The sequence below is a fragment of the Saccopteryx leptura genome, chromosome 2, assembly GCF_036850995.1.
Source record: "Saccopteryx leptura isolate mSacLep1 chromosome 2, mSacLep1_pri_phased_curated, whole genome shotgun sequence".
NCBI lineage: Eukaryota > Metazoa > Chordata > Mammalia > Chiroptera > Emballonuridae > Saccopteryx > Saccopteryx leptura.
In genome coordinates this window covers 365,740,890-365,766,471 of record NC_089504.1, presented here as the reverse complement: position 1 = coordinate 365,766,471, position 25,582 = coordinate 365,740,890, and the positions used below count along the sequence as shown (strand labels likewise).

Sequence of the window (25,582 nt, the reverse complement as noted above, 5' to 3'; positions counted from 1 at the left end):
TAGAGAAGAGGTGGGCTGGAAAAAGACTGCTCCTCAGATGCTTCTGTGGGGGACTAGCCGGCAGAGGGACGGCGAACCATGACCGGACCCCCCCCCGGTGCCCCCTCCCGGAGCACTGCGGGGGTCCCTGCCGGTGGACGGCAAACCAGAGCTGCACGCAGCCTTCGGCCAAGCGAAGGCGCGAGCCTGCCCGAGTCCCCCAGCACCTGCTTCCAGCTGTGCCTGCAGCTGAGCTGCCTGAACGTCTCGGTTACACGTGCCTATCGATCCCTCCTGATTCAGCCAAGCCTCTGCCACAGCACGCCGACCTGAGTGAGACTGGGCTCCCGAGCACTCTGGTCTCAGACAGAGAAGAACTGTCACTGCCCAAGTCCATTCCAGGGTTCCCCAAACTTCTTCCTCAGCGGAACCTCTTCTTCTAAGGTTAACTGCCCACCGGGGCTCTTGAGGTCGCTCCTGGGAGACTGGTCAGCTGCCTTCGCTCCCTCTCGCCCCTGCCCTGGCCCTGCGGCTGGCCTGTGATGGGCAGGACCGGCTTGGCTGCTCCCCCAGGCCCTGGAAGGGGGCTCCAGTGCTTCCGCACTGCAGAGCGCCCTGGAAGGACCCTCAGCATGAACTATACAGCGAGCTCCCCAAGGGCAGGACCCAAGCAGCCCCTGGTCGCTGCACTCCCCAGCGCATGGCAGGCTCTCAGGAGCCTGGGCGGAGAGTGTATGTGGACCCGACATCCTGGTGAGTCCATGGTGGTTCCTCAGGGCCAGCCTACCCTCCACAGGACAGGGACACAGGTCAGTCCTCTTCTGGTGCCCACAGTCCCTCCCCCAGAGCTGGAGGCACAGAATGGGCCCAGAGTCCATCCACCCCTATCCACAGGGACTGGGGGGTGCAGGTCTCTGCGTCCAAGAGGCCCCCCTGCACACCGGGGGGGGGGGGCGTCATCACACTCTGGCTGGCTGGAAACAGGCAGGGTCTCTGCTGTTCCCTTGGAGCCCGGGGAGGCAACTGGCTGAAGGAAGCTGGGTGGGTGCTGCCACTCCTGGTGTGGGCTGGTGGCTGTCCCAAGTGACCCCACGTCATGGGCCCCTCTGCCTCGTACGGGTGAGCAGGGCAGCCCTTCTAGAAGGGCTGCTGTTCCGGGAGGGTGGGGCAGCCTCACCTGCTGGTCATGGAGATGCTGTCTCTCCTGTCCGCTCCCTCCCTGGCCTGCCTGGGGGGCCTGGGGCCCGGGTTCAAATGCTGTCCCACCGCTGGCTCCTGTGTGACCGTGGGCAAGCGTACAGCTCTCCGTGGACCTCCTTTCCTTACCTGCGTACCTGGCTGGGCAGGTGTCTCTGCATCTATCTGATGAATCGCCCTACTCGAGGTCCATGGTCGAACCCAGGGGGTGAAGGCATTCAAGGGCTCCCGACCTCCCGAGCCACTCGGAGGTGGCACAGGCACACATGGTGTCCACCACCCGCCCGCAAGGGCCTGCTGAGTGACACGCTTCCCGGAGGACCACCACCTGGCAGCACGTGACCAGGGTGCCCACCTCCCAGCGCAAGAGGAGAGAAGCCATTTTAAAACAGAGAGAGGTGCTCGGAGGGGGAGGGGGCGGGAGAGGGGGAGCAGGAGCTCCTTGGGCGGGGATGGAAACACTGATTGGCTGTCGCGATGGGGGCACAGCTCTGACGACACTAAAAAGTACGTAATTGCGTACTTAAATGTGTGAATTGTGTGCTGTGGGAATTATATCTCGATAAAGCTGCTACTAAGGGGGGGGTGTTGCCTGGAGCAGCAGCTCGAACTGAACACCTCGCATGAGCTCCATGGAAGAGTCGAAGGTCCAGCCAGCTCAGGAAGCCCAGCTGAGCAGCAGCTGGCGTGGTGCCCCAGGCCTGCCCACCCAGGCGCCGGACGCTGCAGGGGGACTAAAGGGGCTCCCCCAAACATGCTAGGAGCAGGAGAAGACCAGGACCACAGCCTGGGTTCCAGTGCTCCCAGACTGGGCTGTGCCCCAAACACGGGGGTCTCCCTCCGGCCCAGACTCCCGCAGCAGCGGGCACCAGGGGAAGCCTGGGCTGGGTTTCCCTGGCTGTCCCACCATCAGAGCCCTGTGGCGGCCCCTGCTTAGAGAGGACAGGTGGTCAGACCTGGCCAGCCCCTCGACAATCGCAGTCAACTCAACAGAAACCACGTAGGAACCGTTGGTTTGTTTATTGTGGAGTATTTTACATGCAAGAACCCAAATTTGAGAGACGACATCTGGGAGAGCCAGTGGGTGGATGGACGCTGAGCCTTGTGTGCCCTGCCCTCCAGAACCGGCTCTGCCCACAGAAACACACAACAGTGAAGGAACACCACTCTGGGACGACTGGACAACAAACTCAACACGTTCCTCTTCTCAACAGTGCCCGACAATCCTGAGAACCCTCACAAAGGAACTGCAGACGTTACAAAATAAATACCCACCTCCCTTTCTCCAGGAGAGCCAGGTTTCCTAGAGAGAAGCAGTGTGACTCTGGGGCTGACCGATGTCATGGGTGTGGGCAGGGCTGGCTTGGGACCCCAGTGGACAGGAAAGGCTGGAGAGGGGCCCTGGCAGAGGCAGGTATGATAGGGGCATCTTCTGGGCACACATGCCTTTAGCCGCGTCCACTTGGGTGGACAGGGGACAGGAGCCCAGAGTCCTAACAGGAGATGGCTGGAGGCCAGGCTGAGCACACACTCCTCCAGAGCGCTTTCCCCTCGCTGGCCCGCAGCCCCTGGAAACATCCAGAAGGCTGGGCTGTATGTGTGCAGGTGGTCTTGGGGTGTGGCAGCAGGAGAGGAGAGGCCTGGGAGTGTGGGAGGCCGGAGCAGCCACCCCCAGATGCTGGAGGAGTCCGGCCATCCAGACCCCCGGGCGGCACCCTGCTAGCCGGGGACCTGACGGGTGGGGCGGGCCCCCTGCCGCCTCAGGCCCTCTTGCTCTGGACCCCTGGGTGAGGGAGGGAAGGGCCGGGAACCAAGGCGTGGTCCAGGACAGGCAGCGGTCACTCACACTGAGGGGTGGACAGACAGGAGGACAGACAGGACAGACAGGAGGTGCCCAGGGCCCCCTCCCCCCGCCCCGGCCAGCAGCACGCCCCTTAGCTCTGAAACCCCTTGCCCCTGCATGCGGATGAGACTTGGCATCTGTGCTCAGTGCCCGGGGGACCTGCAGGGGCTGCTCTGGGGCAGTCTGGCCAAAGGCCACCCAGGTGCCCTGGGTCAAACTGCACCAGAGCCGGCATTGCTGCCCAGCGCCAGGGCTGGCAGGAGGAGACAGTCCGTTTCCACGTCCACACACAATACACACAGAAAGGGTTCAAGACATCCCCAAGAAAATATTTTGACAAAATAAATATTTTAACCTATAATCAGGTATAATTAGTGTGATTAAAGTACATTCTGAATCTGTGATTTCTAACACTGGAGGCGGGCTCGCGGGGGTCTCTCTCCTGGGGGCAGGCTCTGACCAGCGTCCTGCCAGGGCTCTCCCTGCCCTACGCAGAAGGGGTCCAGCGGCCCTGTGGCCAGGGCGCCTACGGCCTCAGGGCAGGAAGCAGGCCGGGCAGCACCCTCACCCTAAGGCACCTGGGCCTGTACCTACTTCCTGTGCAGGCCTCAAGCAGGGGTCATCTCGGCCTCAAGGGGGAGGCAGGCTGCCTCTGGACCTGTGTGAGCAGGAGGTGTGGCTCCAGCCGGGAGAACAGGTGACACTTCTCTGCACGGGCCAGGGCCCTCCTGCCAGCCCACCGGAGTCCACCACCACGACTGCCCAGCGGAGCGGGGGGAGGGGGCAGCTCTGGCCCACAGGCATTGAGAGGGGCTTTGCTGAGGTCTCCCTGGGTGGGTGCACGTTTCGGCCTCACTCTGCCAGGAGTTTCTCCCCTGAGGCCCTCACTCCCTCTCCCACAGGACAGGGAGACTGGCTCTTCCCTCAGAGGCCGGTGCACGGTGGCTGTGGGGCTGTGGCTCCACAGGACTGACAGCCTGAGGCCCGCTGCCCACTACCACAGCTGGCAAGCGTGAACGCGAGCCCCCGGCTCTCACAGGGACAACTTCAGGCTGGGTCAAAGGGCTGGGGACACTCGCGGAGGTCACTGGGCATGTCCACCATCCCAGACACCTCTCTGCAGCTCTTGTCAAGCCAGCTGGCTTCAGACACCCAGCCATCAGGCCTACAAGCCCCGCCCTCGGGAAGTGCGTGCACAGGTGGGGACTAGCAAAGGGCCAGGGCGGGCCGGGGGCTGTGGCACTTGCCGTCAGGGACAGCAGGGCTGGGACCAGTCTGACTGAGCTCCTCTTTGGAGGAGTGTTCTCTAAGGACCTGGAGTGTGACATTTCCAGCTGGTCCTGCCAGATGAACCCCGCCCCCCCAGCCAGACCCAACAGCCTCCCTGCTGGAGGAAACTGCCACAGGGCTAGGCTGGGTCCGGTGTTCTGGGGTGCAGAGCACCTGGCTCTCCACCAGAGCCATTCCTGTCCAACACGACCCCCAGCTGGCCCTGAATTCTCTCCTAGAGTCAGGCGGGTAAGGCTGACCACACGGTGGGCTGGGACCACACGGTGGCCTGGCCAGGCTTTACCCTGATGCCTGGGCCCCAGCCCGGCTGCCAGCCTCCCAGGTGGGCCCGGAGAACACAGACCCGGGGCCCGGGCAGAGCTGGGCTGGGGGTCAGGTGTCAGGACGGTCTGTGGAGAAGGCCTCGGCAGGGGCTGTGTTGCTGTGGCCCTCAGTCCTTCAGCGCTCTGAGCATGGCACAGAGCTGTCAGCGCGGGGGCTGAGGTCAAGGCCCCGAGGCCGCCCTGGGCCAGGCCGGAGCCCCCACACAGATGCTCACACCCACCACGCCCGAGCAAGCAGCCAGACCCTCCCCCTCCACAGACGGGGCAGCTGGTGGGGGGCGTAGTGCGCAGGGCCAGTCGGTTTGTGGTGGTCGTTATCCCCACAGGAGCTGACCAGCATGCCAGTGGCCACTGTCCAGAGACTGAGTGCTGCCCTCCCAGCCCCCCTCCAGCGCGGTCCACGAGAAGCCACCTGGTCCCAGGCACGGCTGCCGAGACCCCACGCAGAAGCGCTCAGAGCCTTCTAAGTGCTGAGCACGCCACGTGCCACAGGCCGCGCCCGTCAGGGAGCAGCCCTTCCCAGGGAGACCGAGCCTGAGGTGCGGGCAAGCCCGTTCTGAGACAGAGCAGCAGGGACGGACAGGCCAGCCTGACCTGTGGGGCCAGGAAGGGACAGGGCATGTGGAGGAAGGGGCCAGTGTCCGAGTCCCCTCTCTGTGGGCCGGTGACCGCAGGAGGGACAGTCCCAGTGTCTGCTCAGGACATAGCCCCAAGGAGACTGCCTCGCCCAAGGCCGGGCCCTGCTGCTGACCCACTCGGGGAGGACGTGGGCAGAGGGGTCCTGTGGGCGGCAGGGCTGGGGGCCGAGGGCCCTGGCTGCAGTGACACAGTCCCACTGCCCAGAGAGGTGGCCGACGCTGTCCTGACTGGCGGGAGGCCTGGTAGCAAACACCGTGGCGTTTCCATGGAGACACAGCAATGCAGGACCGCAGGACTGAGGGGTGCAGGAGTGGCCAGTGCCTGGTATGGAGGGGGGAGGGGACGAGAGGTGACCTGCCCTTGGGGAGCCAGACCCCAGAGTAGCTCACAGGGCGAAGAGGGCATCCTCTGACCGCTCTGGCTTCTTCCTGCTGGAGGAGTCTGAGGCTGGAGCCGGGGCTTCCGCTGGAGGGGAGGGGAGGCTGGGAACCATTTCAGCAGCTTTGGCTCTTTCTTCAAGGAACTTGTCAAACTCTGCAATACACAACGAGGCCGGTGCCAGGATTGGTGGGGCGAGGCCGCACCGAGGCTCAGACAGCCAGTCCCCCTGCTCCCCCAGAGCCCACTCCCTCGTGCCCACAGGTCACCCCAGCCTGAGTCCCCACCCTGGCTGCACTGGCTCGGGCCACCTGCCGGTGGGAGGAGGGAGGGACGGGACCAGCCAGCCAGGGCTAGGGCTGCTTGTGGGCGCTCTGCCACCCCCAGGGCGAGCAGGGGACCCGCTGGGGGCTGGGGCCGAGGGTGGCCGAGGCTCCTGACCCTCCAACCCGCAGCCCTTCAACCCTCTGACCAGTCCTCCTTCCGCCTGGCAGGGAATGTCTGCTCCCCCACCCTCCCGCCAGCACGCTGTGCTTGAGGAGGGAGCTGACCAGATGGTCCAGCTGTGCGAGGATGAGGACGCAGTGCGAAGTCCAGGTGGGAGGGAGAGGGGGTGAGGGGGGGAGAGAGCGCGAGGGGACTGGGACAGAAACTTCTAGAAGCACATGACCCGGACAGCTGGCCCCCAGGAGTGAGGTCACGGGAGAGGCTCCCTGTGTGCCCTGTAGACTGCACGGCATCTGTCTTACTGGGCTGAGCCTGGGGGGCACACTGGTGAGGAGCACAGGTTTGGGGGGCCATGCTGACCCGGACGGCAGCATCACCTCCTGTTCACTAGCTCTGTGACCTAACAGCCACATGCTCTTTTTTTTTTTTTTTTTGTATTTTTCTGAAGTTGGAAACAGGGAAGCAGTCAGACAGACTCCCGCATGTGTCCGACCAGGATCCACCCGGCACGCCCACCAGGGGGTGATGCTCTGCCCATCTGGGGCGTCGCTCTGCTGCGACCAGAGCCATTCTAGCACCTGAGGCAGAGGCCACAGAGCCATCCCCAGCACCCCGGCCAACCTCGCTCCAATGGAGCCTTGGCTGCGGGAGGGGAAGAGAGAGACAGAGAGGAAGGAGAGAGGGAGGGGTGGAGAAGCAGATGGGTGCTTCTCCCGTGTGCCCTGGCTGGGAATCGAACCCGGGACTCCTGCACGCCAGGCCAACGCTCCACCACTGAGCCAACCGGCCAGGGCCCACATGCTCTTTCTGACACCCCCCTCACTCGCTTGGGACCTGAATAGGGCAGAGTTAACAAGTTCTGGGCCCGAGAGGCCTAGCCTTGGTCAGGTACCAGAAGGGGTTCCCGCAGCGGAGGCTCCGAGGTGGTGGGAGGCCAGCCCCGGGCACCCTGAGCCCAGGGGGCGTGGCCCTCGGGCAGCAGTGCTGTAAGGCTGCAGGCCGTCCGTACCTTCGCTGGTGACGCCCTCCTCCGGGTCATCGCCTTTCTGTGGAGGGCAGAGAGCAGCGTTAGGGCCGCACGGCAGGGCCGACGCCCCACCAGGGCCACCCTGCAGCAGAATGCCCATGGCAGTCCAAGCAAAACTTCCTGCTTCCCGGTCCCAGAGCTCCGTAACAGTCAAGCACTATTTATCTTATTGGCGAGACAGATGTTGACTTGAAAAAGCAAAAATCAAAACCCTCTGAGTTGGTTCCAGGTTTTGACCCTTCAGAAGGGCCCAAAAGAAAAATTCCAAAAAAAAGGTGCAAGCTGGCTCTCTGGGCTGAGCAGCCGGCAGGACCATGGACGGCCTCTGGACACCCCCTTTCCCTGAGGGGCACAAAGAGCGGAGCCAGGGCGCACCCAGCCCTCGGGAGCCCTCTCCTCAGCGCCCCTTTGCAGGCAGCCGCAGGGCTCCGGGAGCCACGATGCCCACGGCACAGGGCCTGGCACCGGGTGCTGCTTGGCACTGGCAGTGGAGGCCTGACCGGTTGGAGGCTGTGTCCCGTGGCCGCCCAGGCGCTGCGCCAGCCGGCTTCTGTGGCCCGGATTCCGTCACCGGCTGCCGGTCCTGAGGAGCCACGGAGGCTCTGTGACTCCTTCCTAATGAGAGGGGGTCAGCTGTGGTTTTGTCTGGAGAATGTGGTGGTCCCTGGGCACTCTCTGCAGGGATGAGGAGAGCTGGGTGGGAAGGGCGTGAGGCCCAGGGCCGTGCCAGGAGGCCTGGCTTCCTTCCTGGCTGTGCCACCGGCCCACTCGGCAGTCTTACAGACAAGCACTCCCCTGTGTGGACCTTGGGGGTCCCCTTGGTGAGGTGAAGGCCTTGGCCCTTCCTGCTTACCAGGCGTCCCTTCAGGAAGGGTATAGTGGGACCTGTTCTTCCTCCCACGGAGGGCACCTGGGTGGCCGTAAGTGTCTTTGGAAAGCCTGGCCTTCCAGGGGGGTGGCCCAGAGCAGCAGGAAGCCCTGTCTCAGGTCCGCTGTTCTCGTGTGGGAAGGGCTGTCTGTATCAGTAGCCCAGAGCCTGCTAAGCTGACCCTGTGACTAAAGAACTTCCATACTCTGGGGACAGGGACCACTGGAGAGGAGGCAGCTAGCAGCAAGAGATGAGGTGTCTCCCGATCTGAGAAAGAATCCAACCAGCTGCAGCCCGTGACCTTGGGCAAGCCACTTCCCCTCCCAGGATGCATTTCTTCATGGGTCACCAGCCAATGGCCTCCACCCTGCCTCCAGCACAGGCTGCTGAGAGCAAGTGCCCTGTGAGGGGCAGAGGGTGGGGCCGGCCTCTGGTGCCCTCCTTGCTCGGGGCCTGCTGAGGTCCTTGCTGTCCTGCCCTAGCTCTGGGGACGACGACAACGGCCTCTGGGGCAGGAGTCCTCACAGAGCCGACACCAGAGGACACCGGACAAGGGAAGTGACAGTGGATGTAAAATAAAAACTAACCACCCAGCTCATCTCTGTGTGCATGTCACAATGAGGAAAGGAAAACCAAAACACAAAAAAACTCCTTAAAAACAGAAAACCTCACCAAAAAAAAAAAAAAAAAAAAAAAAGGGAAAACAAAAACCAAGAGAACCCAGTACACACACCCACACCTGAAACTGGGAGGAACTGGGGGGAAAGTGTGTGCGCGAGGTCAGCAAGGGCTCGCCGGACCCCACCCTGCCTCGGGCACAGTGTTCATCCCAGCCAGGCCTCCGCAGGCCACGCGCGTGGACCTGGTGGCTGTGGGGGCCACACCTGCCCGTCTCGTTCCTCCAAGGCCACGTGCGTGGACCTGGTGGCTGTGGGGGCCACACCTGCCCGTCTCGTTCCTCCAAGGCCACGTGCGTGGACCTGGTGGCCGTGGGGGCCACACCTGCCTGTCTCGTTCCTCCGCAGGCCACGTGCGTGGACCTGGTGGCCGTGGGGGCCACACCTGCCCGTCTGGTTCCTCCGCAGGCCACGCGCATGGACCTGGTGGCTGTGGGAGCCACACCTGCCTGGCTCGGTCCTCCAAGGCCACGCGTGTGGACCTGGTGGCCGTGGGGGCCACACCTGCCCGTCTCGGTTCTCCAAGGCCCCCCGGGGTTGCCCCTGAGGCCTGTCCTCGCCACACCCCACACTGGAAAGAGAGAAGCCAGGAGTCTCACCAGGTCCGTCCTGAGCCACACCTCAATGTCGTCCATGACAGAGGGCTGCGCGACAGGGATCTACAGGGCGCAAGCGGTGGGCCAGGCAGCCGCACAGCCAGGCGAGGGAGACAGAACACCAAACAAAGTAAATCGTCAAAAGCAACCCCCAAATAAAACCAAAACGCACACAAAGAAAAAAACAACAGAGCACAGCAGGCGCGAGCGACATGGGCAGCCACGTGGAATGACAGGCGAGGGAAGCGAGGAGGCCAGTGCTGAGCAGCAGGGCTGACGGGGCGGGGGGGGGGGGGGCAGTACGCATTCTTGAAATGGAGAACTTTTTGACTAGGGTGCCAGCCCCACATCACGGGTCTCGCCCGGCTGCAAAGTGCCTTCTCATCTCAGGAATGCGCTGCTCCTGCAGGCTGGCTCTCAGCCCTTCCCTGACCACACCTGGAGGAGTCCTGTCTACCTGCTGTTGAGCCCAGTCCCAGGGGGTGGGGTGGGCTGGGTGACTCAAGGAGACACCAGTGGGCCCCTGATGCCACTTGGGGAGGCCCCGTGGCCATCTGTCCAGAGCAGGGGTCCAGGCGGCCGGGCAGCATTGCAGCCAGCCCTGGGAGCCCATTTGGGCTCTGCCTGCTCACTGATCATATTGCAAAATGCATCCTGGTGCATCCCTGAGTGGGAGAGAGGCATGGGGGGGGGGGGCTGGCCTACAGAAGGCGGGCACATTTCACCACCAACAGAAACAAAACAAAGGCTTCATAACAAGAGAGACTTAGGGGCTTGAGTCTTCGTGTATCTGCAGGAGACTAGCTGGGTCTGCATCAATGGCTCCCTTGGTCCTGTCCTGCTTCCTAGCTTTAGTGGCTGGCTGTGTTTCCGCAGTCAATGAGTCCAGCTGAGATGGGGAGTGGTGGCCAGCGGGTGACTGGGCCCCCCAGCACACGGAGACACGCCTCATCGCGGGTGCCTGAGCACACCCGCTCTGGAGCACAAGCCAAGGGCCTTGGGGGCGTGTTCTGAAGAACACACCTGGCTGGAAACAGATATTTAAGTTGCTACCCGAGATAACATGGTAAGAGGAAAAGGTAACCTTTAAACCCTCTCGAAGTCACACTAATGAAATGTTGGCTCCCAGCCTACACGCAGGAGCTCACTGGCCTTCACCGAGGTTGTCTGCCTGCCCAACTAGCCTGGAGCTGAGCAGTGTCTCCCAGGGGCTCACAAACCCACTATTCCTAGGGAAATCGCCAGCACTGAGTCTGTCGCTGGCTTCACCCCAGGGTCACAACCCAGGGCAAAGAATAGAGTTAAAATCAGCAGTAAAAGGACTGCCTCTCCATGTGCCCAATTGAAGACATGACATGACCTCCACACGGGAGGACGAGGGTTCCTTACCACCAGCCCTGCCCTGATGCGAGCCATTCCCCGAGGGGGGGCCCTGCCAGGGACGGGGTTTGGGGGGTAGGGGGCAAGGATGTTGGTGCCCCCAGCACGCCGAGCAGGTGCCTCTGACCACCTGCTGTGCTGCACACACTCACTCTGGTGAACGGGAGTAGCTGGGTGTGCGTGGGCCGAACTGCTGGCCCAGCGTGGGCAGTCACACACTCTCCCAAGGGCTCAGGCCAGCCTTGGTCAGACTAGTAAGAGTCTCTGTTCTCACTTTATGTCTTTGAATTACTAAGGACTTCAGGTTTGAACGAAACAATACCAAGGAGTTCCATCGCCCTGAAACGACTCCTAGGGATGAAGGTCGGGGTTCTCACTCCGGAGAGCTACCGCCCAGTGGGCTCACTGACAGCCCGGGGCACCCCTCCCCCACCGACGAAAAGCAGTCAGGATGCCGGCTGCACTCTGCTAACGCTATGCTTGCTGGTGGGACTTCTGCCTTGACATGCTCCCATGACAGGACACGCCAGTTTTTATTATCTCGACACTCAGAAGTCAGAATGCCAGGCCTCTGTGAGGGTGCCACCAGGCCAGGTTCCCAAAGCTAACGCTTGAAAAGCCAGCTGCATCTTCAGAAAGAAAACACCCAACAGCAGCTGTTGGGAGGCTCCCTGGGCTTTTTATCTGCCCAGCTTTAGTCCACCTAGGAAAATGGAAATGCCGTGGACAGAGCTCTTCAGTGTGGTGCAAAATTCTGAAAAAGCCACTAAGAGGTCATGGGCCTTAAACCTTCAGATTTTGCTCATTAATTTTTTTGTGTGTTACTGTTCGAAAATAAGTCCCTCGAGGCCAGGGGTCATGCTCCAGGCTTTCTTCCTCGAGGACTAATCTTGAGAACCAACACGTCCTGAAAACAAACACTGACATTGGAGAGACTCCACACCCCCTGAAAGAAATTCCCCTGAAGCTGGATCATGGGAACTTTTCCTCCTAGGCTTCTCCAAATAAGCAGTGTGCTCGTGCAGAGCCCCCCAGGCGAGGCCCAGGCCCTGTGCGTGAGTCGCTGACCGCTGGGCTGGCTGGGTCCCAGCTCACTGACGCAGGACCTGGTGCTCCGCTTCTCCCCGGGCCCTCGTCTCCACCCAGGAGCTCAGGAGGAGGGACAGGGGCTTGGGCAAGTCTTGGTCTCAGTTTCCTCCTCTGTGAAGCAGGGTGATAGCTCAGTGACATCTAGCTCTTACAGCCCATGGGTCTGAATCCCTGAGCTTCCCAGTTGGGGCGTCTGTTCCCAAACTCAGAACCCAGGCCCGGCTCTTTGGGGAAGACACAGGCAGTCACAGCTGCAGCTGAGCTGCATCCGGCTGCTCTTGCTCCCAACCCACGGCTGTCCGCTCTCCTGAGGGACACGAAGGACCCCGTGGAACCAGAGGAGGCGAGTCACCTATCAGAATAACTAACAGCCACCACGTCAAGACCTTGGGGGTGTGCGCTGGCTTGGCCAGAGGCACAAAGGAAGAGGGTCTCAAAGTGAGAGGACCCCAGATTCGAGAGACCCTGCAAGGAGAGCTGTCTGTGGGCTGGGGCCCAGGACCCGGGACCAGTGTCAGAGGAGGACCCACCCACAAGCGACTCACTGACTTGCACAGCCCTCACGAGCTTGTGAAGCAGATTACTTCCAGGACTGAGCCAGGGAGTCGAGGTTGAAGCCATCAGTGCAGATGCTTACATCAATCTTTTTAACAAACGGAGCATCAGCTGTTAAAAGAGGAAAAACCCAGGGACGTCAGAAACTGGAATGGACTCCCACAGGATGAGAGGCACTCGGCCTCCGGGCGGGAGTCTCTGTGGGGCCGGGGTGCGGGTTGGCAGTAAAGCCCCCACGGAAGGCGGGGTTGACTGGCTTCTGGTTGGGCACCACACCTTAGCCATACAACCCTCCTACCCTCCAAAGCCAGTGCTGTGAGCACCGCACCAGGGTCAAGTCCCTTCTAACGATGTCGGTGCTATCAGACCAGACCTCACATCCACACTGTTCTAGAGACGGGCTGGTGAGACGCAGAGGAAGAGGAAGCTCCCTGCCCAGGCTGACGGAAGGGAAGGAGCAGTCCTGATTAGAGAAGAGGGCACTGGACTCTGCTGCTGCCCTGTGGCCTCGGGCAGGTCCGCAGGCCTTTACAAGGCCCCAGGGCCCTTGTCCATCAAACGAGGGCCAGCCCAGCTCATCCCTAAGAGACTAGGCTCTGTCCTGCCATGGTTCTAGCATCTTCTTGGGTAATTATTCAAGCCCAAGGCTGGTCCAAGGGATCTGAAAGACAGTGGGCTGGAGGAGGGATACAGAAAAGAAGAAAAGAATGTGGAGAGAGAAAGAAAAGCAGCTACTCGGGACGCCCCTTCCCACAGAGACCGGGGCCCAGAACTAGCTGTCCGAGGACGGGCCGGGCCGGGCGGGGCTGGCCCAGCAGAAGCTACGGGATGATGAACCCTTCCACCTCCAGAGTCCAAGGAGAACTTTGGACTGTCAGAGGCCAGCCCTGGATTCTGACCACAGCGGTGGCTGCAGGGAGGACAGCTCCGCTGAGGGAGGAGCCGGGTCCCCTGTCTTAAGGGAAGAGGTGCCGCCGCTGGCTCAGTCACAGCCAGTGCTCTGACTCCGGGCGTGCTGTGTCCTCCAGGTCCCAGTCGAGAGCCCGCACCCCCACCACACCCACCCCAGCCCTGAGCTTGGGCAACAGCAGACTCCTTTCACTAACCTTCTGTTCTGGTAGTGACTTATCTGCATTCACAGGCAGATAGTTTCCTGGCTGTGCCCAGCGTGTGGAGGACACTCCTCTCTAATCACAGCCAGGAGAGGCCCACAGGCTGGGGACAGTGGGAAGGGAGAGCCAGCCAGGCACAAGCCACCTCTGGGCAGGCTGGTTCGGGAAGGGTCTGTGTCTCTTCGACTGGTACTGAGCCTGCTGTTAACTCTGGTGCTGGAAGTCGCAGAGAGCAGGGGTCCGTCCCCCACTGCCCCGCCCACCAGGAAGCCTGCCTGACTGCTGTGTGACCCCCAGCCCTGCCAGGCCCTCTCTGGAGCTGGCTGTGCTGTTTCCAGAGAGGCTGTGAGCGTCCCCTTGCACAGCTCCTGCAGCCACCGCGCGTGAGGACGGGGCCACCAGCCCTTCGGTCTCACATGATAGTACAAAAAGTTTCCAAGTGAAGAATCTGTACCCAGGAGGTTTGGGGAGACTCAGGGTTCTATGCTACAGGAAGTAAGGCAAAGCAATTAATGCACGTTGTTTAAAAGTAAAAACACTGCAGTCAGACGGGTGAGGTACCAGGTTAGCAGTTAGTTGGGCTTGTTTCTGGGAAGTCGGAGACTGGAGCTCTAGGAGGAGACAGGACAGTTGGGGGGTGGCCTCTGTGGGCAGAGGCCAGCACCACCACCAGCTGCCAAGGCCACACTTGGTAATTTTTTTGTGGGCAGGGTCCTTTTTTTATTTTGCAGGATTAATAGGCACAAGGACTCATAGCAGATCCTTCTAACTTGGACAATGGAGTGAACATGGTTCCTAGGAGTCCTGCTCTACAGCCACCCACACATGTGCGCCAGAGTCACAGCCTGTCCCTGACGGGAGAGGGGAGGGGCTCAGGCAGCCGTTTCTCTAAGCACGGCTGTGGGGGCTGGTGCAGACAGAGTGCCCGCTGCTCGGCAGGGCTGTGGGGGCTGGTGCAGACAGAGTGCCCGCTGCTCGGCAGGGCTGTGGGGGCTGGTGCAGACAGAGTGCCCGCTGCTCGGCAGGGCTGTGGGGGCTGGTGCAGACAGAGTGCCCGCTGCTCGGCCAGTGGAGGGAGATGGGCCCCACCCGATGGCAGGTGGTCACCCCTCTGCCCCAGGGTTCTGATGGCCCTGCCTGGCCACCGCCGGGCACGGTCCCCGGGGCTCAGCTATGCTTCTTTCCTGGTATGTGCCTGCCTCCCAGGCCAGCTCAGGGCAGGGGCCTGGGCCTCCACGCTCTCCCCACCCCCCTGCTCCGCATCCTCTCCCACCCCAGCGTGCCACAGGCGCATGGGGCTCTGATCTGTTAGAGGCGCTCACTGTGGGCCAGGACCTCCCTGGGGTGAGCTCTCCCTCCCCCCTGCACCGGGCTCAGGGCCCCTGGTCAGAAGGGCAGGAGACCCTCCCAGGTCTGTGCCCAAAAAGCTCTGCTTCTCGAGAACCAGCTGCATTCACGATATTAAACTTGGCCGGGCTGTCTGCTTTTATTCTGTTCCTCTTGTGTCTGTGTTTCTGTACGAGGTCTCGGGTCCTTCTGGGGGACATAATGGGCACAAATAAGGACGAGACTGTAGCACAGTAGAACCCATCAGCCCAGAACTGTCAAATTCACAGGCTGCAGGGGCTTCAGCAGCTGGTCAGATGCTCTGTGTCTATTCCTTAGAAGCAAAAGCCACACTAACCTGTGCTCACCCTGGAACACGGGGACTGCTGAGCTCCAGGCAGTAGAAGGAAGGAAGGGGCCCTCCTGACCCCTGACCCTCACGGCCCAGGGCCATGGACCTCAGCAGAAAACCAGAGGAGGCGTTCTATGGGGCTGGAAGTCCACAGCTTACGGAGATGTACAGACAGGAGGAGAAAATTTGGCACCCAGTCCAAAGGGGAGAATGGCCTTGTACTGTCTGACTCACAAGGGCTCAGCAGGTGACACAGGGAAGCGCTGGGGTGGACAAGGAGCTCTGCTCAGCTAGTGACCTCTCACCATTCCTTGGGTTATGAGCCAGCTGTCTATGGGCTCCAGGTCAGAGTGCCCACCTTTAACTCTCTTCTGGACGGAGGACAGAAACGTCTCAGAAAGAAAAGTCACAGCAAGACCCATGAAAAGGAAGCAACAGTATAGACAGTATCATGGAGACAGAGAAGCTCCGTTCTGAGGTGACCGTTTGTCGCATAAGGGGATGTGACCCAATGCCCCCCCCCCATGTCCCCTTTACCTACCTGGAAGACAGAAGTTTTGTAACCAAGAATCTCAACAGGCCCACTGTTCCCGCCCCCTTGGGAAATCTCTGTGAGTCAGAGACCACCCAGGGCTGTTTCTCCCCATCAGGACTCCCAGGGTCGGCAAAGGGTCAGTTTATCGAAGAGCCTGCTTTTACAATGTTTCTATTTTTTTCTAACTTATTACTTTTTCTTCCCTTTTTCCTCCTCAGTAACCTGCGTTTTCTTTTTCCACACTCTTAGCTTAAACTCTGAATTTGGGTATGTTACCTTTTTTTAAATGATAGCAGTATTTAAAGTTAAGACAACTGACTCAGTTTCACTTGGGGTGCGGCCATACAGCCCCCCACCCCTTGCTGTGTTCTTACTTTCTCCCGTGACCCAGTTTTCATCTCCAGGCCTGTGTGGCTTAGTACCTGGAGCCACGTCACCTGAAGTGCTGGCCTGATGATGCATGCGAATCAGTGTGTGAGCGCAGATACGGACACAGACACACAGACAGACACACAGAGATACAGACACACAGACACAGACACACAGACACAGAGATACAGACACAGACACACAGACACAGACATACAGACACACACACACACAGAGACATAGACAGACACAGACAGACACAGACAGACACACAGACACAGAGATACAGACAGACACACAGACACATAGACAGACACAGACACACACACACAGAGATACAGAGACACAGACACAGACAGACACACAGACAGAGACACAGATACAGAGACACAGACAGACACACAGAGACAGACACACAGAGACACAGACAGACACACAGACACAGAGATACAGACACAGACAGACACACAGAGACACAGAGATACAGACACAGACACACAGATACAGAGACACACACAGACACACAGATACAGAGACACACAGACAGACACACAGAGATACAGAGACACAGACACACAGACAGACACACAGACATACAGAGACACAGACACAGAGATACAGACACAGATACACAGATAGACGCACAGAGACACAGACACACAGAGATAGAGACACAGACACAAAGAGACACACAGAGATACAGACACAGACAGACACATAGAAACACACAGAGATACAGACACAGACAGACACACAGAGATACAGACACAGACACACAGAGACAGAGACACACAGAGATACAGGCACAGACAGACACACAGGGACAGACACACAGACCCACCTAGAGAGACACAGACCCAGGGACAAAGATATACAAAGACACACACAGACATGGACTCATCCACACACACAGACACACACGCATACACACACACAGATACACATGCACAAACAGACGTGCACACAGTTGCACACAGACGCACAGCTAACACGAGCCCTGTTCCCTGCACGGCCTCATTAAGCAGGACATGAGAGGCAGTCTGTCTGTCATCGTGTGGAAAACATGCTGGAGTCATCAAGACCTTTGAAACCGGAGACTGGCCAGGCCACGTACCCACAGGGTGAAGGGTGGGAGGCTGGCCACATCTCCTTACCTTGGACCCAGGCGTGGCCACTGATAATGGCAAAGGAGCAGTGACCACGCGTTGGCATGGACAGAGCAGGCCCTGGAGACAGACTGGGAAGCAAACCGGTCAGCCTGGTTGAGGGACAGGGCTGCAGGCCAGGGCAGGGGCCCACGAGGAAGGGACAGCCTCACTCAGCAGCGTGCTGGCGAGCCTCAGCCCCGCTCCCAAACACCCCCCTGAATCAGGTGGGGTGCACTCTGAGAAGGGGGGGAACAGAACCGTGACGACTGCGTAGACTCTGGAGTCCCAGTCTCGGGTACAAGTGGCACTGCCCACCCACCCTTCTGTGGAAAGGCAGGGCACTGAGAGCCCAAGGCGGCGGGGCGGCTCTTCTGTGCCCCCTGGTGGCCAGTGCGGGGGAGGCACAGCCCTGCGATCCCGGCTGTGTCAGGAGGAGGAGGAGTCCCTTCCGCCCAGCACAGCCAGCAGCAGCATGCTGCCTGCCAGCGCCCCTCTGGACAGCGGCTGCAGGAGGCCCCCATCTGGCACCAGGGGAGAGACTGCCCCATCCAGTGGGCAGAGGGGCACTGCCCCTTTAGGCCCCGCCCCGCCCTGCCCTGCCCCTGCACACAGCCACAGACACACTTAGGCAAAGGGAGAACAGTCACTGACCCTCGCCTGCGATAAGCTGACTCCCACAGAAACCAGGGTGCGTCCGGGGCCCTGACAGGCGCCGTTTTCCACGGCAGAGTGCCTTCAGCTCTGGTGCTTCCAGACCAGGCGCCGAGGAGCACAGCCGCCTGGCCACCACCCCACTGCTCCTCCCCTGCCTTCTGCCCCGGCTTCCCAAACACCCCGACGTCGGCCGCCTCCTAACGAGGCTGGTGCCGGTCCTCTGGGCCAGCAGCAAGTGACCGGCAGAAGATGGGGTTCCGGCCAGCATCGCCCTCCGTGCAAGGGCCACCACTTCGTCAGAGCCCGGCCTGCCCAGCGCACCGACACTGGCGACAGGGAGCCTGTGCCCGGGAGCTCGGAGACACCAGGCAGGAAGAGGGTCCTGGAGCCAGACCCCACAGGGGGGACCCCTGCTCGCTGTCTGCTTGCCGGGTGCTCCAACGTGGCGCCCTCCCTGGGCTGGCTTCCTCTTGGACATCATGGGAAGGCTGACCGGGCTGTCACTCACAAGCCGTGGGAAGGACTCGGTGAGATAACAGTGTCCGCATCCCAGCCTTTCCAGTGCGTCCTGCCCGCCATGCAAGCCAGCTGGACCACACTGCTCGACTTTCCCTCCACAGGACTCCAGGCAGGAAAAGGGGTTAAGACCTACCACTTCGGAGCTCTGTTTCCGACTGTCTGGGGCAGAAGCGTGTCCTACAGCCTGGGGATCCTCACCAGTTACCCTGGAGACAGAGCAGCACCAGCAAAGTTAGTCGTCCCCTCCCCCCCGCGGTCACACGGTAGGGTGTGGGGGGGACCTGTGACCGTTCCACCCACGGCCCCTCCCTCGCACGCAGCCCTGGCGTGTTGTCCGACGGCCGCTGAGCTGGGGGCCCCGCCTGGGGTCCAGTACTGGCTCAGGACTGCATTTCCTCTGGGGCCTCAGCCGGACTCTCAGGAGCTGTATTAGGGCATCTCTACAGCTCAGTGACGGGATCAGAAGTGCTCTGGGACTGCCCAGTGGGAGGTGAGCTAAAGGCAAAGTACTTCTTACTTTAAAAGTGGCTGCCTCAAGCCTTGGCCAGTTGGCTCAGCAGTAGAGTGTCGGCCCGGTGTTTGGAAATCCCAGGTTCGGTTCCTGGTCAGGGCACACAGGAGAAGCACCCATCTGCTTCTCCACCTTCCCCCTCTCCTTTATCTCTCTCTCTCTCTCTTCTCCTCCCGCAGCCAAGGCTCGAATGGTTCGAGCAAGTTGGCCCCAGGATCTGAGGATGACTCCATGGCCTCACCTCAGGTCCTGAAATAGCTCAGTTGCCCAGCAATGGAGCAGTGGCCCCAGATGGGCACAGCATTGCCCTGAAGGGGGCTTGCTGGGTGGGTCCAGGTCAGGGGGCATGCAGGATTCTGTCTCTCTGCCTCCCTACCTCTCACTTAATTAAAAAAAATAAAAAAGGCAGCCGCCTCAGTGGCATTTGACAAAGGAGGTCTGAGAGGGGGCCTGCGGATTCTGAGGCTGTCTTCCTCTGCCCCCTGGCCTCTTCCACTGTATGCATGGTCAAGGGGGCTTCTGCTGGTCAAGGGTGCATGGGGCCCTGGGTTTCTGGTCAACCTGACGATTCTGCAGCATGGGACTCAGAGCGCTAAATGCAGCAAGACGCTGAGCCCCCAAGGCCCTGGGAAAGGTTGGGAAAAGTGTTCTTCACCTGCCTACGGGCTGAACAGAAAGCCCACAGCCTGTTTCAGTGCCTCCCTGAGGTGCGTGGAATTGTCTATTTTGTAATAAACTCTCCCAATTCCATATGGTTCACCCTGCCCAAAGCTGCTCTCGAGAGCCCGGGAGGAGTGCTCCTGGGCAGGGGCGCCTTGCTGCTAGGGACCAGGTCGACCCCTGCCTGCCCGCACCCCCAGCCCCAGGTCGACCCTGCCTGCCCGCACCCCCAGCCCCAGGTCGACCCTGCCTGCCCACACCCCCAGCCCCAGGTCAACCCCTGCCTGCCCGCACCCCCCAGCCCCAGGTCGACCCTGCCTGCCTGCACCCCCAGCCCCGGGTCGACCCTGCCTGCCCGCACCCCCAGCCCCAGGTCAACCCCTGCCTGCCCGCACCCCCCAGCCCCAGGTCAACCCCTGCCTGCCCGCACCCCCCAGCCCCGGGTCGACCCTGCCTGCCCGCACCCCCAGCCCCAGGTCGACCCTGCCTGCCTGCACCCCCAGCCCCGGGTCGACCCTGCCTGCCCGCACCCCCCAGCCCCAGGTGAACCCCTGCCTGCCCGCACCCCCCAGCCCCAGGTCGACCCTGCCTGCCCGCACGCCCCAGCCCCCAGCCCCTCCTGCAGACGAGGCTTCCGTAGCAGCAGCACAGGAAGCAAAGGGCAGGGCACTCTCTCGTGACTGACGGGAGAAATCCAACTACAGCCGACCCCAAGGCAGGCGGCGGTTGGCGTGCATTCAACATCTGAGTCTCCTGCCAAGTCCTCACAGCCATCTTTCAAAGTTCTTGGCAGCCCCAGACTTGGTAAATAAAAGGCCTCTTTGTGTTGGCCCGGGACCAGGCCTGGACCCACCCTCCCCCAACATCTTCCAAGAGCCACCGGGACGGTCCCCACATACGTCTTGTGCTGCTCGGCCAGGGCGCTCCCTCTCGTCTGGGTGAGCGTGTCGAAGCCGTCACGAGGGTGGCACTGCTGCAGGGAGCTGAGGGTGCCGCTGACGCTCTCGGCCCCCAGGTCTGCGGCGACAGAAGGAACAAGGGGGAGGCGAGAACAAAGTGTGGATCGCTCGTGGACTTAACGGCGGCCCCAACGTCGGGACACTCTCCTCAGCACGCCCAGGCCACCAGTGCAAGAGGAGCCTTGGGCAGGGTCTGGACGGAGTGAGAACAGCCGCTGACCCCCAAGCTGCTCACAGCAAGGAAAGTCACCATGAAGGAACGGCAGTGAGGAGGGGTCCGGGACCAGCGCCCCACAGATGTCCCATCATGCCCTGGGGACAGAGGGCTCCTCATCAGCTCAACTGCAACATCTCAGGACCTGGGCCATCTGGTTCTTTGACAACTATCGTGCAGCTGCCCACCATGTTCAGAACCAGACCCTGACTGGACCAGATGGAGTCTGGTGTGTCCTTGGTCTCAGGAGCACTCAGAGTAGACGGGAGAGAGATGGACAACAGTGGCACTTAGCTTGAGACTGCAGAAGAGACTCAAAACTGACATAGGAATTGGTCTTTAAGGACAAGTGGGACTCTGCCTGGGGGAGGAGGGGAGAAGAGACAGGTCCAAAGGCACAGGGCCCGGAAGCACAGGGTGTGTGCCGTGAGCAAGGCTCCGGAGAGGGATTAGTGCAAGGCGGCTGGGGGAAAGCTGCAGCTGCCAGGAAAAGGAGCCGGTGAAGAAACATCAGACCTTCCCAAAGAAAGGAGGCAGCATAACCCAATTTGAATGCTGGCTATTAAACCCAGTGACCGCAGGCCAGATGGGCTGAGGCAGAGAAACCTGTTTTGGACGAGAAACAGAGGCTACAAGTATAAGATACTCAAGAGCCAGAAATAAGCACAACTCAAGTGAAATGAAATGAAGATAGAAAGACACATGTTAAGAAATAAGAAAGCAGGAGAATAGCCTTCAGTATTACGCCCTGTTATAAGCGGGCACCGTGCCGCATGTCTGGCCGCCTGGAGCCACACACCCTTCACCCTGAGAGAGCTGGGGGAGAGCGGTGTTTCCTCGCTCCGGTGTCAGACAATAGATGTTAGTTCAAGGACAGCAGTACGTCCTCGCCATCTCTCACTGTTGTCAACCCAGGGGCAAGAGTCCCCGTCAATCCCAGACCCGTCTTCCAGCCCGGACCTGCCTCCAGCACCCTTCTCAGACCTGTGTCCCGAGCCCGGACCTGCCACCAGCACCCTTCTCAGGCCTGTGTCCCAAGCCCGGACCTGCCTCCAGCACCCTTCTCAGGCCTGTGTCCCAAGCCCGGACCTGCCTCCAGCACCCTTCTCAGACCCGTCTTCAAGCCCGGACCTGCCTCCAGCACCCTTCTCAGACCTGTGTCCCGAGCCCAGACCTGCCTCCAGCACCCTTCTCAGACCCGTGTCCCGAGCCTGGACCTGCCTCCAGCACCCTTCTCAGACCCGTCTTCCAGCCCGGACCTGCCTCCAGCACCCTTCTCAGACCCGTGTTCCGAGCCCGGACCTGCTTCCAGCACCCTTCTCAGACCCGTGTTCCGAGCCCGGACCTGCCTCCAGCACCCTTCTCAGTCCTGTCTTCCAGCTCGGACCTGCCTCCAGCACCCTTCTCAGACCCGTGTCCCGAGCCTGGACCTGCCTCCAGCACCCTTCTCAGACCCGTCTTCCAGCCCGGAACTGCCTCCAGCACCCTTCTCAGACCCGTGTCCCGAGACCGGACCTGCCTCCAGCTCTCTTCTCAGATCCGTGTCCCGAGCCCGGACCAGCCTCCAGCACCCTTCTCAGACCTGTGTCCCGAGCCCTGACCTGCCTCCAGCACCCTTCTCAGACCCGTGTCCCGAGCCCGGACCTGCCACCAGCACCCTTCTCAGGCCTGTGTCCCAAGCCCGGACCTGCCTCCAGCACCCTTCTCAGACCTGTGTCCCGAGCCCGGACCTGCCTCCAGCACCCTTCTCAGACCTGTGTCCCGAGCCCGGACCTGCCTCCAGCACCCTTCTCAGACCTGTGTCCCGAGCCCGGACCTGCCTCCAGCACCCTTCTCAGACCCGTCTTCCAGCCTGGACCTGCCTCCAGCACCCTTCTCAGACCTGTGTCCCGAGCCCAGACCTGCCTCCAGCACCCTTCTCAGACCCGTGTCCCGAGCCCTGACCTGCCTCCAGCACCCTTCTCAGACCCGTCTTCCAGCCCGGACCTGCCTCCAGCACCCTTCTCAGACCTGTGTCCCGAGCCCGGACCTGCCTCCAGCACCCTTCTCAGACCCGTGTCCCGAGCCCTGACCTGCCTCCAGCACCCTTCTCAGACCCGTCTTTCAGCCCGGACCTGCCTCCAGCACCCTTCTCAGACCCGTCTTCCAGCCCGGACCTGCCTCCAGCACCCTTCTCAGACCTGTGTCCCAAGACCGGACCTGCCTCCAGCTCTCTTCTCAGACCTGTGTCCCAAGCCCGGACCTGCCTCCAGCACCCTTCTCAGACCCGTCTTCCAGCCCGGACCAGCCTCCAGCACCCTTCTCAGACCTGTGTCCCGAGCCCTGACCTGCCTCCAGCACCCTTCTCAGACCCGTGTCCCGAGCCCGGACCTGCCACCAGCACCCTTCTCAGGCCTGTGTCCCAAGCCCGGACCTGCCTCCAGCACCCTTCTCAGACCTGTGTCCCGAGCCCGGACCTGCCTCCAGCACCCTTCTCAGACCTGTGTCCCGAGCCCGGACCTGCCTCCAGCACCCTTCTCAGACCTGTGTCCCGAGCCCGGACCTGCCTCCAGCACCCTTCTCAGACCCGTCTTCCAGCCTGGACCTGCCTCCAGCACCCTTCTCAGACCTGTGTCCCGAGCCCAGACCTGCCTCCAGCACCCTTCTCAGACCCGTGTCCCGAGCCCTGACCTGCCTCCAGCACCCTTCTCAGACCCGTCTTCCAGCCCGGACCTGCCTCCAGCACCCTTCTCAGACCTGTGTCCCGAGCCCGGACCTGCCTCCAGCACCCTTCTCAGACCCGTGTCCCGAGCCCGGACCTGCCTCCAGCACCCTTCTCAGACCCGTCTTTCAGCCCGGACCTGCCTCCAGCACCCTTCTCAGACCCGTCTTCCAGCCCGGACCTGCCTCCAGCACCCTTCTCAGACCTGTGTCCCAAGACCGGACCTGCCTCCAGCTCTCTTCTCAGACCTGTGTCCCAAGCCCGGACCTGCCTCCAGCACCCTTCTCAGACCCGTGTCCCGAGCCCGGACCTGCCTCCAGCACCCTTCTCAGACCCGTGTTCCGAGCCCGGACCTGCCTCCAGCACCCTTCTCAGACCCGTGTCCCGAGCCCGGACCTGCCTCCAGCACCCTTCTCAGGCCTGTGTTCCGAGCAGCCAATGAGCTGGAACCCACTTGCCGCCCTCGGCCTCGCTGATATTGAGAAGGAAATCACTTCAACCACAAGCGACAGTCCAGAGAAAACACGGCAGCCGCCTTGCTTCAAAAGGCAAACAGCTTCCACTTCCTGGACCTCCCCCAGCCCCTGCTCCCCACCCAGGCGTAAGTTTTGAGTTCAGGGAAACAAGCGGTGAGCTGAGTGAAGGTGCACAGTTAGCCAGGACTCGGGAATGCACTTCCGCACGGACTCCCCACACAGTGCTCCTCAGGCCTTCCCACACAGGGCACAGGGGGCCTCAGCCCAGACCCCCCACCGAGAGGTGGCCCACGAAGGAGGTCCTTTCCGCCCCATGGGACACTCACCCAAGCCAGCGAGCTGGGATGAGAGGGAGGATGGGGGTGCCATGTTCCCCACCATCGGGCTCACCACAGCCGGAGAGCCAGGCCCCAGGTCTATCAAGTTGTCTTCGGTCACTTCGCTCAGAACCTGTCAGAGCACGAGGTGGCAGTGAGTGACAGAGCCCTGAGCCGGTCTCCAAGGTCAAAGCCAGCAGGCCCCGTGCAGGGTGGCGCTGCTGCACCAACACAGGCAGTGCAGGGCCCCTCACCCTGAGAGCAGGTGCGCCGTGGGCCCTCTGGCTCCTCCCCCACCCCAGTCCCAGGACAGGCCAGGGGCTGCTTGCCGCCCTCCCTCCCGCGGGGACAGGCAGCTAGCTCCTCCTCAGCAGCCCACCAGCCAGAGCCTGCTGTTCAGTGAGCCACATATTTAAATCCCAGCTCTGAGACAGAGGGGAGAGCACGCCGAGCAGCTCCTGGCTTCCGGAGACGAGAGAACGCTGAAGGGATACTTACTCCATTACTGGCATTTTGAACCAATCGGCCCGACCTGTACCGTTCGAACCTAAGAGGAGGAGACGACACAGAGTAAGGAGAGAGGCAAACAGGCACCACGGTGCTCACTGGTCCTGTGAAGTTTCTGGGGATGGGTTCAGGAAAGGAGGCCAGCCAGGCCCCCTTTGGGCTAAAGGGCAGGGACCCACAATGCACTGCACCACACTTTCCCTGAGAAGGACCAGCCTCCGGGCCTCCCCCACGGGCACCCTTAGGTGAGGGAGCAGGGTGCTGGCTGGCACATCCAGGAGGCCACTGGAAGCACCCACAGTCATCCCCGCATACTCTGGGCCCAGGCGCCCCTCTTGTCCCCGGAGGAGAGGCTGGACCAGCCATTTTACCTGGGGCAAAGCCCTGTTTCACAGGGCAGGCACCTGGAAGGGGAAGCCAGGCATGGGCCTCTGGCCCTGCGGAAGGGTCCCAAGAGAGGCTGCCGGCCAGTCTCTGCGCCCAGCCTGTTGGCTGCAGGCTGGCCGAGGATGGGATGTGGCTCAGGGCAGCTGCAGACACCCTCATCTCTCTTCACCCGTCATGTTCACACCAGGTGGGAAGTGGAGGGGCAATTGTGAGGGGTATATGTGGGCCACGGCTGCATTTACAAGCTCCCAAACGCCACGGCAAACAGGTGGCTAAGAGCCCTGCTCCAGCTGGACCGAGAGCCAGACTCCCTGGGACTCACTGCTCCACACTGGTCCCCCGCGCAGGGAACTCCCCAAGGGACAATCTGGCTAGGACGTGTGTCGACGATGATGGTTTTAAGGACTTGTGTGGTGTTTCCCAGCCACGGTCTACAGGAGGGGTATTACCGCATCTGAACAATTCTAATCCTGAAGCACCTTTGCCACAGCACCTAGCCAGCATGGCACTGCAGGGTGATGGCCTCAGTCCTTGGTTCTGAACTTGT

The 25,582-nt window shown here is 61.3% G+C and overlaps 1 protein-coding gene across 9 annotated transcripts in view; it reads right to left on the bottom strand.

The window, feature by feature from the left end:
- Positions 1-2,181: 2,181 nt before the first annotated feature.
- Positions 2,182-25,582, bottom strand: part of TOM1L2 (target of myb1 like 2 membrane trafficking protein) — a 106,576-nt gene continuing 83,175 nt past the window's right edge. For 2 of the 9 annotated variants that reach the window (XM_066365032.1, XM_066365038.1), the window contains 8 exons: positions 24,640-24,688; positions 24,151-24,274; positions 20,374-20,491; positions 18,437-18,509; positions 15,384-15,470; positions 9,268-9,327; positions 6,989-7,142; positions 2,182-5,805 (listed from right to left, as the gene is read on the bottom strand). In XM_066365032.1, coding sequence (XP_066221129.1) covers positions 5,657-5,805; positions 6,989-7,142; positions 9,268-9,327; positions 15,384-15,470; positions 18,437-18,509; positions 20,374-20,491; positions 24,151-24,274; positions 24,640-24,688 — 814 coding nt within the window. In that variant the 3' untranslated portion in view covers positions 2,182-5,656. The remainder of the gene's footprint in view (positions 5,806-6,988; positions 7,143-9,267; positions 9,328-15,383; positions 15,471-18,436; positions 18,510-20,373; positions 20,492-24,150; positions 24,275-24,639; positions 24,689-25,582) is intronic. The other 7 variants (XM_066365035.1, XM_066365033.1, XM_066365036.1 and 4 more) reach the window with 7 other exon arrangements.